Source organism: Mya arenaria, chromosome 3 (genome assembly GCF_026914265.1).
Source record: "Mya arenaria isolate MELC-2E11 chromosome 3, ASM2691426v1".
Taxonomy (NCBI): domain Eukaryota; kingdom Metazoa; phylum Mollusca; class Bivalvia; order Myida; family Myidae; genus Mya; species Mya arenaria.
In genome coordinates this window covers 31,548,092-31,566,382 of record NC_069124.1, presented here as the reverse complement: position 1 = coordinate 31,566,382, position 18,291 = coordinate 31,548,092, and the positions used below count along the sequence as shown (strand labels likewise).

The 18,291-nt window shown below is 35.4% G+C and overlaps 1 protein-coding gene across 1 annotated transcript in view; it reads left to right on the top strand.

Moving 5' to 3' along the window:
- LOC128225643 (opioid-binding protein/cell adhesion molecule-like) overlaps nucleotides 1-15,248 on the top strand; it is a 57,098-nt gene extending 41,850 nt beyond the window's left edge. The window contains exons 3-8 of the mRNA XM_052935546.1: nucleotides 2,556-2,760; nucleotides 6,481-6,630; nucleotides 7,555-7,683; nucleotides 9,107-9,394; nucleotides 10,848-11,063; nucleotides 12,448-15,248. Of these exons, the coding sequence (XP_052791506.1) occupies nucleotides 2,556-2,760; nucleotides 6,481-6,630; nucleotides 7,555-7,683; nucleotides 9,107-9,394; nucleotides 10,848-11,063; nucleotides 12,448-12,554 (1,095 nt within the window). The 3' untranslated portion in view covers nucleotides 12,555-15,248. The remainder of the gene's footprint in view (nucleotides 1-2,555; nucleotides 2,761-6,480; nucleotides 6,631-7,554; nucleotides 7,684-9,106; nucleotides 9,395-10,847; nucleotides 11,064-12,447) is intronic.
- The last annotated feature ends 3,043 nt before the right edge of the window (nucleotides 15,249-18,291 follow it).

The following is an 18,291-nucleotide window of genomic DNA, read 5'->3' as shown; positions in this document are numbered from 1 at the left end:
TACCTTTAAAAGACTAGACGCCACAATCTCGTACCTCTGGTTTACCTTAAAAAACTAGATGCCACAATCTCGTACCCTTGCTTTACCTCTGGTTAACCTTTAAAGACTAGACGCCACAATCTCGTACATCTGGTCTACCTTTAAAAGACTAAACGCCACAATCTCGTACCTCGGGTGTACCTTAAAAAACTAGATACAACAATCACGTACATCTGGTTTACCTTTGAAAGACTAGATGCCACAATATCGTAACTCTGGTTTACCTTTAAAAGACTTGATTCCACAATCTCGTACCTCTGGTTTACCTTTAAAAGACTTGATGCCACATCTCGTACCTCTGGTTTACCTTAAAATGACTAGATGCCACAATCTCGTACCTCTTGTTGACATATACAAGACTAGATGTCACAATCTCGTTTCTCCAGTAACCTGTAAAACGATAGATGCCTAAATCTCGTTCCTTCAGTAACCTGTAAAACAATAGATGCCAAAATTCCGTACCTTAATTTACCTGTAAAACAATAGATGCCAAAATCTCGTTCCTTCAGTAACCTGTAAAACAATATATGCCAAAATCTCGTTCCTCCAGTAACCTGTAAAACAATACATGCCAAAATCTCGTTCCTCCAGTAACCTGTAAAACAATAGATGCCAAAATGGTGTTCCTTAAGTAACCTGAAAAACAATAGATGCCAAAATCTCGTTCCTCCAGTAACCTGTAAAACAATACATGCAAAAATCTCGTTCCTCCAGTAACCTGTAAAACAATAGATGCCAAAATGGTGTTCCTTAAGTAACCTGAAAAACAATAGATGCCAAAATCTCGTTCCTCCAGTAACCTGTAAAACAATACATGCAAAAATCTCGTTCCTCCAGTAACCTGTAAAACAATAGATGTCAAAATGGTGTTCCTTAAGTAACCTGAAAAACAATAGATGCCAAAATCTCGTTCCTCCAGTAACCTGTAAAACAATAGATGCCAAATTCGTGTTCCTTAAGTAACCTGTAAAACAATAAATGCCAAAATCTCTTTCCTTCAGTAACCTGTAGAACAATATATGCAAAAATCGTGTTCCTTTAATAACCTGTAAAACAATAGATGCCAAAATCGTGTTCCGTTAGTAACCTGTAAAACAAAACATGCGAAAATCTCTTTTCTTCAGTAACCTGTTAAACAATACATGCCAAAATCTCGTTCCTCCTGTAACCTGTAAAACAATAGATGACAAAATCGTGTTCCTTTAGTAACCTGTAAAACAAAACATGCGAAAATCTCTTTTCTTCAATAACCTGTTAAACAATACATGCCAAAATCTCGTTCCTCCTGTAACCTGTAAAACAATAGATGACAAAATCGTGTTCCTTTAGTAACCTGTAAAACAATAGATGCCAAAATCGTGTTCTTTAGTAACCTGTAAAAAAATAGATGCTTAAATCTCGTTCCTATAATAACCTGTAAAACAGTAGATGCTAAAATCTCGTTTCTTCAGAAACCTGTAAAACAATACATGCCAAAATTTCGTTCCTCCTGTAACCTGTAAAACAATAGATGCCAAAATGGTGTTCCTTTAGTAACCTGTAAAAATCAGATGCTTAAATCTCGTTCCTTCAGTAACCTTTAAAAATAATATGGCCAAAATCTCGTCCCTACATTTTGCCGATTACACAGTCTGACATTTCGTTTCGTAGATGACTGTTTCACCGTTGAAAATGTTTGCTCTTTAACAATTCTCCTTTTCTACATGTGAATGTTACATCGACACAGTAGATATATAGTCCCCTTACACAATCTCGTCCTACCTACTTTTTCCTATAAAACAACAGATGCCACATTCTCGTTTCTCCAGTGTGTCTGTGATTTCTTATACTATTTTAAGGGACTCGATCATGTTTTTGGACCAAAAATTAGTGTCCTGGTAATGCATCTGAAAACAGTTATTTTACAATTATTTTACTCTATGATATTGAAATTGCAGAAAAAATACAGTTATAGCATAAAAAAGTATTTTGGTCTTAGTGGTGTTCAAACCCACGACGGGTGTCAAGAAAGAATAGAAAACAGTCGGCTATTCCACACGGCCACCGGGTCTGTAACAAAAGTAGTGGATATGTTGACATGTTAATGATACATTGATAACATCACGTGATAATGTCAATCAACCAATCACGCAACACCACAGCCGTATTGTTTTTTCAATCGCGTTACTCACGCTTATAAAATGTAAATTGTGGTCTTCAAAGACGATATTTAAGCAAATATTAACATTTCCTGAAGGGTTCCAGCTTTTGGTATTTTGTTTTAACACTCCTTATGATTTGCAACACTTGATTTCGTAACTTTTAAAAATAAGTGCATGAGCGAGTTACTTTAAACCAGTTTTTTTTTATAATTGCGGTACGAACAAACCATTTATACGTCTTCTTTACAGGTCATTTCCTTCGCTTGAAATAGAATATATTGAAATTGAAAACATAAATGTCATGTTTACTAAGTCTTTTTTTCAATTAACCAATCCTTTTTTACCGACAGTTACAATAAAGCCTTAACATTTCAGATAATATGGATGAACCCAAAGCGTATACTGTTCAGTAATGAGGACAAGATCGTTATCGACGACAAGCGGGTTGGCGTTATCAACACTGCACAAGGCGACTGGAACCTGCGCCTTGAACACGTGCGCTACAACGACAGCGGAGAGTACTCGTGCCTTCTCAATACAAAACCGGTCAAAATCAAACGAGTCTATCTATTTGTTCAAGGTAAAATTGATTTATATGTTGTTAATCATGTAAAATGTATGGTAATGTTTAGTAGCTTTTGCTATTTTCCGAATCTTTTAGATCATTGAATTGAGTTTAAATGGCTTTTGAAAATCGTGCTTGGTTGGTATTCAGAATTCAACTTAAGTAAATCTTATGGTCATACGTCATTTACTTCATTCACTTCATTGGTCAGTTATTAATAACCAGTTATCCGATTAGCTACATCGTTCTTAGATACAATTAAAATTAATATTTGATACAAGCCATTGTCTGCTTAGGCCAATATAAATGAATTGCTTGATTTTCATCCAATTTTAATTTTAAAATGGGGCAGGTGTGATTTTTCTTAGATGACTATTTCACCGTTGAGTATGTGTTCATGTTCTTTCTTATTGCATAAAGGACCATATACACGTGTTTCTAGACCAACCACGAACTAGATCGCAACAAGTCTACTTTCTTAGATGTTATTCGTTAACACCGTAGTTATGAATAAACGCCGTTCCCGGGCAGTACCGGACCGATGCGTAAATACGGACCCTAGTTTAACATTTTTATTTGAGTAAATTAAGTGGCGGCTGAAAAAAGGCGTCGGGCGGGGATGAAAATCAAGCAATTAATTTAAAGGCGCCTTGTTATATCCGATGTACAAGTATGTGGAATTCCGGATGCCTGGCGAGTCATGTGTGAGTGGTGACTACATATTCATTTGGTATGATTTGAACAGGTTTTATGAGTAGACTTGGGAAGAACATGTATGTTCTTTTGTTCAGAAACAAATGCTTCAAAAAAAGCTATTCTTGCGTGGAGAAAATGGAAAAAAGTCAGGACTACAGACTTAAGTACCGCAAATTGAAATCAGGTATCGTCAGATCTACATGTTGACATGACATGTTAAATGAATTAATGCACCGGGGTTACTTAAAGGGACAAACGTTTCTATTAGTTTCGAATAGTTCCAAATATAAGTCCACTTACTAAATACGGTTTTAAGATTGCAGGGTAAATGTGAATTTGAAAGCATTTCGAAGAATCCCAAATAAATCTTGACTGAAATCCACACGACATGCCCCCGCCCATGAGGACTTGAGGAGAAAAGATTCTTTTAGATAATTACGCAGACAATTGGAAATGAGTTGACTTAAAGACCCTGCCTAACTTATCTACTACACATAGTCAAAACGTCCTCGTCCAATATTGGGTCTCATTTAATTAACTAAACACTAGAAATACATTTGGGAAGTTAAAGCAAAGCTTATGTATCCTTGTTCATCAGTTACTGTTATGAAACTAGCTAATTGTATACATATACCACACTTGTCTTGAATTCGTTTTATCAAACCAGATGCTTTTCTATAAATGGAGTATTACCAATTAACCATCATATGCACAACATTTGTAAAATTCATCAATTTACACTACGTATTATTAGGTAATGACAAGCACTTATCGGTTCAAGTTTTGGGCCACTCAATAGATGTTTTCGAATCGATTTGTATTGCCTGTGCACAGAACGGTACAAAAAGTAAAATCACGTTTGCCGCGCAAACAGACTTTCAACGCTTTCAACGCTTTCATTTCAATTAAAATAAGGAGCAACAATATATACTTCAATAACTTTATATATAATTAATTGTCAGTCGTTTATTTCACATTTTATCAACAATACCTTTTCAAACGATAACAAAATCATATGGAACATTTAATATGATCGTCAATGGCCATATAACATTGCAAACGTATTAAATTGTTGTAAATCGGCTATCGCAGAACGGTGTTGGGGAGTACCAGTGTTACGGGTTCAAAAGTTCAGAACCAATCCTTATATCAGGATCAAGAGCTTTTATTTTCAGAATAATGTACCGGTGTAAAGAATGTTTTTTTGCTCGCATATTTGTATTAAAACAGTTTGAAGTACCTAAATAATTGTGTTGTGAATAACTACAACACAATTATTCAACAGGGCTTTAAGCTCTTTAACCCTGTTTGGGCTTGGAACCCTCATACTTAAACAGATCCCGGCTTTTTTCAGGATAAAAATTATCAGCCGCTGTTAGAACCCCTTCAGTTTTCAATACATAGATGTTAGTGTATTTGGTTTGTTAATGTGAAGATGTTAGCGTATGGGGTTTGGCACTATAAGGATGTTAGCGTAAGGGGTTTGTCAATATTAGTGTATGGTGTTTGTCAATGTAAATATGTTAGCTTATGGGGTTGGCCAATGTTTAGATGTATGGGTTTGTCAATGGTAAGATGTAAGCCTATGTGGTTTGTCATTTTTTTAATGTTAAGGTATGGGAGTTGGCATTATTTAGATGTTAGCGTATGGTGTTTGTTATTGTTTAGATATTAGCATATGGGGTTTGTCAATGTTTAATATTTACACCTCAACTTCCATTCCTCAAATGAACTGCCTTTCGGCAATTGCGTTCATCAATCGATGAACGCAACATCTTCGGATATGTTCGGATCGTAATTCATTGCATAACAATACACATGAAAGCTATTGATCTTGTTATTGGTTGTATTGTGTCTGCAGGTCCCGTAAAATATAGATCAACATTTTTAAACGTGTTAGTTAATTATATTTTAAATATAATGGTTCCAGAAGTGTTTCAATTTTACGTTTTAAAGTGATTTCAAGTGGTTGATCTTTTCCCGCGTTATTGTGACTTCATTTGAAAAAAAATGTTTCCGGTTATAGTCGGGTCGTTCTTTTTACAGAATGGGTAAGAACGGATTACTTAAAGGTTTTCTTAAATGAAATAAATTTTTTTTAATAATTCTTGAATGAAATAATGAACTATTTGTGTAAATATAAGGAATGAATTGCGGGGTTGATGTCATTATCGGGGATATGAACGCAATTGGGTTGGTCAAAGTACGCGTGGAGTCCTTCGGACTCTACACACATTGACCAACCCAATTGCGTTCATACCCCGATAATGACATCAACTCCGCAATTCATTCCTTAAGAAGTTAGCGTATGGCGTTTGCCAATGTTTAGATGTTAGTGTATGGCGTTTGTCAATGTTTATATGTTAGTGTATGGCGTTTGTCATTGTTTAGATGTTAGCGTATGGTGTTTGTTATTGTTTAGATATTAGCATATGGGGTTTGTCAATGTTTAGAAGTTAGCGTATGGGGTTTGTCAATGTTTAGAAGTTAGCGTATGGGGTTTGTCAATGTTTAGAAGTTAGCGTATGGGGTTTGTCAATGTTTAGAAGTTAGCGTATGGGGTTTGTCAATATTTAGAAGTTAGCGTATGGCGTTTGTCAATGTTTAGATATTAGCGTATGGTGTTTGTTATTGTTTAGATATTAGCATATGGGGTTTGTCAATGTTTAGAAGTTAGCGTATGGCGTTTGTCAATGTTTAGATATTAGCGTATGGGGTTTGTCAATGTTTAGAAGTTAGCGTATGGCGTTTGTCAATGTTTAGATATTAGCATATGGGGTTTGTCAATGTTTAGAAGTTAGCGTATGGGGTTTGTTATTGTTTAGATATTAGCATATGGGGTTTGTCAATGTTTAGAAGTTAGCGTATGGGGTTTGTCCATGTTTAGATGTTAGCGTATTGGGTTTGTTAATGTTTAGATATTAGCATATTGGCTTTGTCAATGTTAAGATATTAACATATGGGGTTTGCATATTTGATGTTATGGTATTTTTTATTAAAACAAACTGCACTCATCATTCGAACTTTTTCCCTTCACAGTACCGGCACACATATTGAATCAGGAGTCAAGTCGAAATATGGATGTTGAAGAAGGACGCAATGTAACGCTACAGTGTAAAGCTACTGGTGTCCCCCAGCCTAACATCACGTGGTTCCGGCGACCCTTCATCGCACTGGAGAGCAAGGAATGTATGTTCAGATTCAATTGGTATAATGGTGGTTTATCATTAATATTACTTATTGGTCAATTTAAAGGGACCAGACACCAGATGGTCCCAAATTCTGCAAAAACAGTATTTCCTCAAAACAAACATGGAACTATCAATACGAGCTAGTTATTATTTTACTTGATTATAATAATGTTTTATCGCTGTCTCAGCTGAATTTACACGTTAAAAAACGCATACTGGTTTCCCAGTTTATAGTGTGTATTTTTAGCATGTGAAGGTTCAGTGATTTGTACTGACACATATACCAACGCTTTTTTTTAAATTTACTGGGATTTACGTCGCAGACAAACCCAGTAAATGTGTCGATATTGTTGTGATACATCAGTGAGTACGATTCAATGCGTTGTACACAATTATATCAATTTTATGTAAGTTTTTGACAATTTTCTTTTTTTCTTGAAATGGTCATCATTTGGTGTCCGTGTCAGGCCCCTTTAAATATCGGAATAAAGAAGTGGCAAATCTTCTTATGGATATCTGTCTGGTAAAGATTGGGAAAAAGAATTGTCGTGCATATGCTTGTTGCTAAGACAGTCCATGGATGATCGAGGTCCGCGCTACAATAAAGCCTGGTTGTATAAAATGAACACAGGGGCCATGATTACAAACAACCTCAAGTCTCACTTGAAAAGAAAACAAATTTTATTCTTCATTTTATTGTAACTATCTTTCTAGATGAGTTCTGATGATGAAATGTGATGAATAATATTCTTATTTGGAAGTGTACAAATATTAACATTTATTTTTGTGAAACGTATAAAATATCGATGGTTCGTTCTAATGCAATACATGTGCTAGTCTGTTCGATACCATGGGTCCTAGCTTACAGTGGTTTATAAGCAACACTGAATGCAGGACTAGTGAGGTATAGGTCCGTTTACAGATCTGAGTCCAGAAGGCGAGAAGCTGCACATCACGGACATCCAGCGGTTCCAGGCCGGCGTCTACGTCTGCCTTGCCTACAACGGCGTCCCTCCCGCTGTCACGCGGGAGATGGAGGTTCACGTGCAATGTACGTTAATGTTTTATATACCAATTATGAAACCATACGCAATATATATATATATCACAAAAAATGTAGTCTGTATTAGACTCTAGTGCAATATCGCTGCATTCCATTCTGCGGACATCACGTCATAACATAAATCATAGCGCGATGTTAAAAATACGTCATAAAACGCTAGTGCGTCATTAAAATGACATTTATTATGAAGACAGATGTCCTTTAAATGATTTAACCAGTAATGTATCTAATAACAATATTTGTTCTGCATTTTAATTCGGAATGTCGTATTCGACTCTCGTGTAATTTTGCATATTTCAATTTCACTATGAATGCGCCTCGTGAAATCCGAATCAACAAAAATCAACTCGAGAAAAATACAACTTCCTTGATCAAAACGAAGTTCTAATAACCCTATTCCGGTTTTTGTATAGCTACTTCCTCGTTATCATGCATTTTATTTATTTTTAATTACTATTTTATCAACCAAAAGTCACGTAGGGCTGTGCGACGATATTTTACAAGCTCTTGTCATGAAATTTTAACCACGATCGTATTTTGGTTTAACAATAAATTTATGAATACTTGCTGTGTTTGACATAATGAAGTGTTTCATATGATTTTAAGTGCATACAACTATACGTGCTTTGTTATCTTTTATATGACTTTAAGTACACACAACTGTATGCGCGTTATCATATTTCGTATGATTTTAGGTGCATACCACTATATGTGCGTTATCATATTTCATATGATTTTAAGTGCACACAACTATATATGCATTATCATATATCGTATGATTTTAAGTGCACACAACTATTTATGCGTTATCATATTTCGTATGATTTAAAGAGCACACAACTATATGTGCGTAATCATATTTCATATGATTTTAAGTGCACACAACTATATATGCATTATCATATATCGTATGATTTTAAGTGCACACAATTATTTATTTATTGTTCAACGTCAAGGTACTAAGTGGCAGGCCGGGTCGAACTCGTATGGATGAAGAGAAAACGTAACACAAGCTTTGAATGAAAATAGGGCAATGCGTTATCATATTTCGTACGATTTAAAGAGCACACAACTTTATGTGCGTAATCATATTTCATATGATTTTAAGTGCACTCAACTTTGTGCGTGTTATCATATGAAATATGATTTTCAGTGCACATAGCTGTATGCGCGTTATCATAATTTATATGAATTTAATTGCACACAACTATATGTGCTTTATCAAATTTCATATGATTTTAAGTGCACACAACTTTATGTGCTTTATCATATTTCATATGATTTTAAGTGCACACAACTATATGTGCATACTCATATTTCATATGATTAAGTGCAAACAACTATATGTGCGTTATCATATTTCATATGATTCTAAGTAAACACAACTATATGTGCTTTATCATATTTTCAGACACACCTGTAGTTAAACTATTGAACACAAGGCTGGGACAAAGCCTAGGAAAGGAGACTATTTTAGAATGCAGTGTCACCTCATATCCTAGGGCCAGAATTGCTTGGATCAAGAACGGAATGTCGATAAAACACAGCTATAAATATCGTCTGGAGCTGTATCCGGGCAACCATAATACGTACATTCTAACGCTGCAGATAGTGACCATTAATGTCCACGATTACGGAGATTATACGTGCGAAGCTGAGAATAGGATGGGAGCGGAGAGAGCGACAATGACATTATATGGCTAGTATTTCTGTAGAATCGTGGTCATAAAGTTGTTGCATTTGTGCAGAAATAAAACATACGTCCGACCTTGTACTTAATGGCTTCCTGACAGAAGCACTTATTCGAACAAAATGTTATTTAGTGACAACACTCTCGCGCATCATTGTGCCAACGAGAATGACTAAGTATAAGTTTTTATGGCCCCCCTCGAAAAGAGGGGGTATATTGCTTTGCATTTGTCGGTCGGTCATTCGGTCCGCCGGTACACCAAAGCTTATCCGAGTGATAACGCGACAATTCCTGGACCGATTATCAGCAAACTTGACATGAAGGTTGGGCCTGACCAGTTGACCACCTGACCCCTATTGATTTTAGTCATCGGGTTTACGGTCAAGATCACAGTGACATTTAATTGGGAAAAATTGTCAAAGCTTGTCCGAGTAATAACTCAATAATGCCTGGACCTATGGCCATCAAACTTGACATTTAGGTTGGGTGACCAGTGGATGACCCCTATTGATTTTGAGGTCATAAAGGCAAAGGTTTAGGTAACAACACATATTGGTCATTAAATTTACATCATATTTACGTATTCCCTGCTGCTAAAGGGATACATGATTATCTGTAGAGATCAGTCATCCTCTGAACATGATAAAAAAGGGTAATTCTATCCCTACACTTTTAATGGTCATAATCTTTAAGTTGCCTGAAAGGCATCCAACGTCCAAATATTCTTTACAACATGGCGCTCATCGAGGGCATAATGTCGGTCAAACATCTCTTGTTATAATTTATTTCACAATCGTTGTAAAATAAATAAAGTTTAAACTAAAATATCTGCAATAGCTTAATAACGTCATAAAGAAACATGCAGTTGTATAGTTATTGCACTAAGGTGACAATGTAGTGAACAGGGATAGGAATGAACATGCTGTTTTCAGTATCTCTGTTGAATGCCTGGAAAGACAACTCTCAGTTGAATAATCTGTGTATTTGTTGGTAGGATTACCTCCCTTATATCGTTTTTAGCGAGCTAAATTCTGTCTCTATGGCACACCAATAACTATTGCTAACAACGACAATAAAACTATTTGGTTTCGACCCATTTCAACTGCAACAACCAAGGAACGTTCAATTTTTAAAAAGGCCTATTACCAATAATAATAATAATAATGATAATAATAATAATAATAATAATAATAATAATAATAATAATAATAATAATAATAATAATAAAAATAATAATAATTATAATAATAATTATAATAATAATAATGATAGTGATAATAATAATAATAATAAAAAAAAAAAAAATGAAAAATAATAATGATTATAATAATAATAGTTATAATAATAATTATTATTATAATAATAATAATAATAATAATAATAATAATAATAATAATAATAATAATAATAATAATAATGATATCAACGATTGCTAACTGTAAAACCTTCTTTATTTGAGCAGAGTACAAAGACCCAACTCCTAGTCCTCCGCCGACCACTACCACGGCTGCACCGCGCAGGAAGACAAGCCCAATGTTTTTACCCGGCTACGACTACTATGACCCGTATATGCCAGGGTACCAGAACAAACATTATGAAATTCAGTCGGTGCTTGCAGACGGTGGTCAACAGTATGACGGTAAAGGTTACGATGGTGCTCCATTTCCAGACAGACAAGGTATTTCTTTATATTGAATGCTTCAATCTCACAGATTTTATAACTTTTTTTTGTCTCAGAATCAGCTATTTAAGCATCAATGCTTTCAATTACGTCATATAAGATAACTTACACTATATCAGAACTCAATTGTTTGGAAACTTGCCGAAAATCTCATTTTTCTTTAAGCGTTAGAAACACTTTTAGCCATAAAACATTTTTCGAAAGTAAATATTAAAAACTTTTATCAGAAATCTTATATCACAGGATTTCAGGCATATACGTAAAATTTAGCTCATTTGAAGACAAAAGAATGAAAGTAGTCAAAATGGTCAATCTGTGAGAGAGCATCTTTAAAATTAAAATTTATATCTTATACAAACCTATTATATCTGTAAGCCGATGATCGTAAGCTGGTAAACATCGCCAACATTTTCGAACGTGGGTAAAAAGTACACACATACAACTTTGTTGAGAGTGGCCTAGTGGTATAGGTGTCTGCCTGTCACACTCGCGGGTCTGGGTTCGGTCCCCACCAGTGTTGCCTCTATCTCAAATCTCAAAATGGACACCAGTTAAGGTTTCTTCCAAGGAAACGGACTTGATTTTGATTCTATACGCTCTCAGCTTTCGTCACAATCGAGCTAAAAGAGATCAGTATAATCTAAAAACCAAGAGAACCAACCATTTGTGGTGCTCGAACGTACAACCTCTTGCGTGAATTTCGGACACATTTAATGTACAACTAAAGTTGACTGTAATCCTCACCTGTTCAGTTGACATTGCGCCGAATGTTCGGAATTTTGTTAAAATAACAACGTTCTAATGGCATTGTTGTAAACTTTAAAAGGGGAAATATTTTATGATGTTCTCATATGTTTGCTTAAAACAAGTGCAGCAGAAATATCTGTATAAACTCTTGTTAGATATACTGCAGACCACAAGTGCATCCATTAATCTTCCAATGCAGCAATGATTTTAGAGTTAACATCGATCACCTAAACAAAGTTGTTAACTTTAAAAAGTTCGAAACAATCGGTCTGTTTTGAAATATAAAAGTCTATGAAGACAACGTGTCTGTAGAATCTTCGATAAAAAAATAACGATTGTATTTTTGTTTAAAAATATTTCATTGGGGAAAAAGTACACAGCAAGATGTAATATTATATTCTATGTTCGGGATTGGAACGGTGGAATTTAACAAAATTCGACATCAGAACAGAAATTTGATATCAATATAGCAAATAATCGTAATTAAAACATCGACATAAGCGAAATTGTTTTATAAAGAAACAAAATCGACGAGTTTGTGACCAGAGAAATAAGTCCGACTGGACTTACCCGAACATCGAGTTCACAGAGTTAGACATAACGGCATTTCACGTTGTATATGATATTCTTTCAGGTTACATGAGAGACGGAAGCCACAGAGGTGGTGCCGCCCCGATGTCCGGTGGTATGGGCTACATGGTGGCTCTGAGTCTCCTTCTTTTTCACAATTGTCTAAATTAATTCAGACGACTTGAATTATCACTTCAGTGAAGCGGATATTAAGTGACGAAGTTTGCACACGAACAATAACTTGAAGTGCTTTTTTTGGCTACTTGTCATGTGTATACGTGCACTCATGCCAGCCACAAACATGTCGACCGATACAAAACTTGGAACAGTTTACCTGTAAATGGTTAAACTAATTGTACATTTTTACTTTTGTACAGAATGTTTTGTTCTTATTTCTTCCATAATTTATGTATTGGTGAGTCATAAGTTTAAAAGTTATGCAAATCGAAATCAAAAGAATGCGAATGCTTCCACTTTATAGATGTATGTTTGCCCAAAGGGTGATGTAAATGTTAAAACAAAATGTAAATATAATGACTATTTTCTTGTGGTGTTCTGTCCAATAACCTCATAACCGATAATTGTCATGTAGGTTGGCATAAATCCTTTCTTGAGAAATCTTGGGGTATCAATTTCCCCAAATACAGAATTAAAATCCTCGCCTATCAACATAAAGCACAAAGCATAATTTACTAACAACATTAACTCTCAACTCTAAATAACCCCGTGAGTGCATATTTGTCTATTTCCCTGGATAGAAATCCAAGAGAGAGGCCAAGGGACCATGTCCCTAGTTTGGCTTGAACACACACCCTGATTATCTTAAATAATCTTAGTAAAGGTGAGGAATCACATGACCTACAGGGGTTCTCAATTGTGTCACCACGGGTCACAAATCCAAGAGATCATGTCCCTAGATGGGCTTGAACACACACCCTGATTATCTTAAATAATCTTAGACAGGGGGAAGAATCAAATGACCTACAGAGGTTCTCAGTTGTGTCACCACGGGTCACAAATCCAAGAGATCATGTCCCTAGATGGGCTTGAACACACCCTGATTATCTTAAATAATCTTAGTCAGGGTGGAGAATCAAATGACCTTCAGGGGTTCTCAACTGTGTTACCACGGATCACAACCGATGTAAACAAACTTTCAAGTGACGATAATTTGTAAATAACAGAAAAAAATATTAATATATTTCTTTGCCTATTAAAGATAAACGACTATGCTATTTTCTGCTTCATCACTTGTGAACTATTTTGGATTTGCTTGTATTTAAAAGATGCAATTCTTGGCCAAATTTTTAGCGTTGCATCGTTGCAAAACTCCGTCAAGCTAACATTTTGGCCAAGGATTCCATCATTAAAGTCTAAATTAGTTCGCACTTTGAAATCTGAACTTAAAGGGACTAGACACCAGATGGTCCAAAAATCTGCATATACAGTATTTCCTCGAGACAACCGTAGGATTGTCAATTTGTGCTAGTAAACCGATAATACACCATTTTACACAATTAAAAATAATGGAATAAACGCAACAAATCATGTTGCTGTTTCTCTGAGTTTTCCCCCAAAAATAGCGCATAATGGTTTTCCAGTTTAAATTGTATCTGTTTATGAGTACAGATAATATACTTACTGATGTATCACATCGCTTACGACACATGCATCGTATACCGACGCTAGTTTTAAACTTCTTGGTATTTATGTGGGAGACAACCAAAGTAAATTTCGAATTGGAAATATGCCCCAAAGCTGCGAAAGATGCATGTGTCGTAAGCGATGTGAAACATCAGTAAGTAAAATTGAATGTGTTGTACACAACGATGTCAAGTTTTTGACAATTTTCTTTTTTCTTTCTTACAATTGTATCATCTGGTGTCAAGTTCCTTTAATACGAATAGCTGGGCATTTAGTCCTTATGCCCTACATTGAGCATTTTGGAAATTTTAACAACAATTGTTACAACTACTTATAGTTCTTTTTATACAAAAACACGTGTAACACACAGCAAATTTTGGGGGAGAATATTTATTATGAAGAATATCTATATTCTTGCATACCGGACGTGTGTTTACGGTCATGTGACCGGTGCTGGAAAAACTCATCTTATTATTATTATTTATTGTATGGTTTATGAAAAGTTTATTATGCATTTTCTATAAAGCGGAATCAAAAATATAAGTATACAATTAAAATTAATTAAAATTGAAAATAAATAATCGTAAAAGCGCGATTTTTAAAGGAACTAGTTGACGTCGATAGTGATTTAAAATTACTGCGCTCTATGACGTCAGTACACAACGTCGCACGCGCTTTTTGGTGAAATGTACAAAAGTGCGTTTTCTACGTCAATTTTTCTACAAATTCATAATTTTAGGTATGCAAGAAAAAATATCGATCATGTTTTTCCGGGTCCGGATGGAAAAATCCGACCCTCGGGCACGCTGCGTAACTGGTAACTCGGCAAGCCTCATTACCGGCTTACGCGCATGCTCTCGGGTCGGATTTTTTTATCCGTACCGGAACCACATGAAAGATACTTATAATCCTTTCATATTTCGTTAGATGTGCTTACACTCAATTGTAATAAACGTTGTATGAATGAGGTTGCATTGTGATGTTTGTAAATGTTTTATACATGCAGCTATAATATTTGTATTTGTAATATGTAAAGAATTATTGATTCATATTCAAGATTATTATTTATATGAGTCGGTTAAAGTACAAATCGCTTAACTGATGGCTGTTAAAATATTTCTTACAGATGCTTAGGGTTATGAATCACAGCTAGATAATACAGTTTGTATATCTGTAATATTAGATATAATATGTATTAAAATAAATACCCTAATAAATAGTGTACATACATGCGTTAAATTTCTATCCCGAAAAACGGAAGCAGTCAACTGTTGTTAAGATATGAAAAGTATGTCAAGGTCATGGCTGGTATTCAATATGCAACTAAAGTCAATCTAATATAAATCTAATAATAGCCATGCATGATTGACTTCATTAACTGTTTAGGTCCGTTATTTATATCAAGTGATCCGCCTAGCTACATCGTTCTTAGATCCAATTACTACCAATATTAAATATCTCCCATGGATACCCTTCTCACGCCGGAAGAGAATATTTCATCCTCAAATGCTGCACTTAAATATCAGGGCTTCCCAACCGAGCAACTACACTGTCGTGGTTACACTCACCCAGAAAAGCCACCCACATGTTGTTAGAAAGGTAGGTTTATTTTAAGGATTCGTACAAGCTGTTCAAATATACTTTGTTCAAGATTGAAAAGTAATATGTTGGTCATTAATAGGCACCAAATATACTATCGAAATATCTTTATGGAAATGAATACCACGTTTACTTAAACCTAAGATCAACTAAGATGACGCAGAAGACGTGATCCACCTACGATAGCGAGGAAGCAAGGATTTACCTACTATAACGAGGTACGCAGAACACGTGATTCACCTACGATATCGAGGAAACCGAGAAAGCCATGAATCACCTACGATAACGCAGACGCCGTGATTCACCTACGATAACGAGAAAGCCATGAATCACCTACGATAACGCAGACGCCGTGATTCACCTACGATAACGAGGGAGCCATGAATCACCTACGATAAAGCAGACGCCGTGATTCACCTACGATAACGAGGAAGCCATGATTCACCTACGATAAAGCAGACGCCTGCTAGATATGCAGTGAAATAAAATTCTTAATTTTTGTTTCCAATTTCTAATCATTATGAAATGAGGACATTTCTTTACAAATATAATTTACGCTTTCCTTCAATTATGCCTTTTCTGCATTAGACTAAGCAACTTTATTGTTTAATTTCTCGGCAACTATATTTTATTTCATTTCCATCATGTTTGTTTAAATTCTATGCCCAATACAGTCAATAATAAATAAACGGACATCTTCATAAGGTGTTTAAATATTTCAAATGGTACTAAATGCGGGACACCGTAACGCGACCTTATTAAAATCAGATCCCCAATACACGCTTTACGACGTTACGCTATGAAATGAAGTGAACGTCACGATATGATTTTAATGAGATTGACCGTAACGCGACCTTATTGCAGTGAGGTATCTGCCGCATGCTGTAATGCATTAACGTGGTGCTTCCATGACGTACCGTACTATCAGAACTCTTCATATTTTAAGTGTAAATCTATCATTTTCTGCCGATATACAAATTACAGTCATATTTTCATTCATGGCCGTATTTTCGCACCTTTCATTGTGATGGTGAAAGGCGTTACTGTATATCATTGTTATTATAATAATACACTTATTTATAGAATATTTAATAATAATATAAATAGACTGACGGAAGCAAAAACGGAAGGCATCAAAATAATACTAAATTGCTCAAATTAGGCAATTAACTTATGTTTGAAGAATTGTCGTTCCAGAATAGAGCTCTTAAAATATAATATTAGAACATGTAGTTTTATTTCGTACCAATGCATGAATTTCTACAAATAACATTTCCACGGAAATGTAATATAAATCTGTTATTTAAACCTCCAAGTTTTGTTTAATGACAAAATCCCAGGGTTTTAATGGGTCTTGGGTAAATTTGTACGGGAACTAGCGGTGCTGGTTCTCGAGCCTGGCTCCCAGAGCCACCGCTCGTACGTGTGGTCGTGCATGGTACGAGATCTGTCTCCTCTATTCTGTCTTTCCTTCTGGCTTTTTGAGCCAGCATCGTACATGTGTATGTGGTCGCACATGTTTCGAGAACTATGAAATCTCCCTTCCCCACACCTTCTCTTGTCACCTCACACTATCACTTGTATCTCTCCCATACCTTCAACTATTTCTTTACCACTTCCCCTTCTCTTTTTCCTCTCTCTTTTCCCTCCTAATTCAATTTTCCCTCTCCCCCCCTCCTCTTTGACCCCTATCTTCCTCCCTTTTCCTTTCCTCCTGTCTTCCCCCTCCTCCTTTCCCCTCCTCTTTGACCCCTATCTTCATTTCCTTTCTATCCTGTCTCCCCCTCCTATTTGACCCCTGTCATCCTCCCTTCTCCTGTCTCCCCCTCCTCTCTGACCCCTGTCTTTCTCTCGTGTCTCCTCTTTGTCCCCTTCCGACCCCTGTCTTTCTCTCGTGTCTCCTCTTTGTCCCCTATCTTTCTTCTCCCCTTTCTCCCCCTCCTCTTTGACCCCTTCCTTTCTATATCCCCTAAATTTCTCACCATTTATCTCCAATCGTTCTCCTCCTCATCTTTCTCCCCTCTCTTTTCCCCCACACACTCCTTCTTATCTCTTATCGCTGTATAAAAATTATTACATTTTTTCTATAATCATATAGATTACGATCTTCCATGCGACAAGACATGCTCACTTTCGACATAAAACACAATACAAGAAACACTCGTTTGCATGCTACAGTGGGAAAGTTTGGAATTTTTTACCAGAAGAAATACGTAAGTCTAACACGGAAAAGACATTTAAAACCCGCTGTAAGTTGTTAAATAAATGTGTGACTGTCCTACTTACTCAATTAAACAATTTTGATGAGTTTTCTTGTTAACATTTAGGTACAAATTGATGTATAGCATTGATGTGTTAAATGAATATATTATATTCATGTTTCTTTATGTTTTCGTATTACATTTTACAGGCCATGATAAAAAAATGAAATAATGCTTTTTAACAATATGTATTTTCGGTACTGTTCAAAATGTGTTTTCTCATTTGTGTTACCTTCTTTAAATAAAGTTATTATTATTATTATCATTATTATTATTATTATTATAATTATAATTATTATTATTATTATTATTATTATTATTATTATTTTTATTATACTTCGAATATGGACAGATTAAAGCATTTAAGATGAAGAGTTTGGACAGTCAACAATTTTACGTCTTAA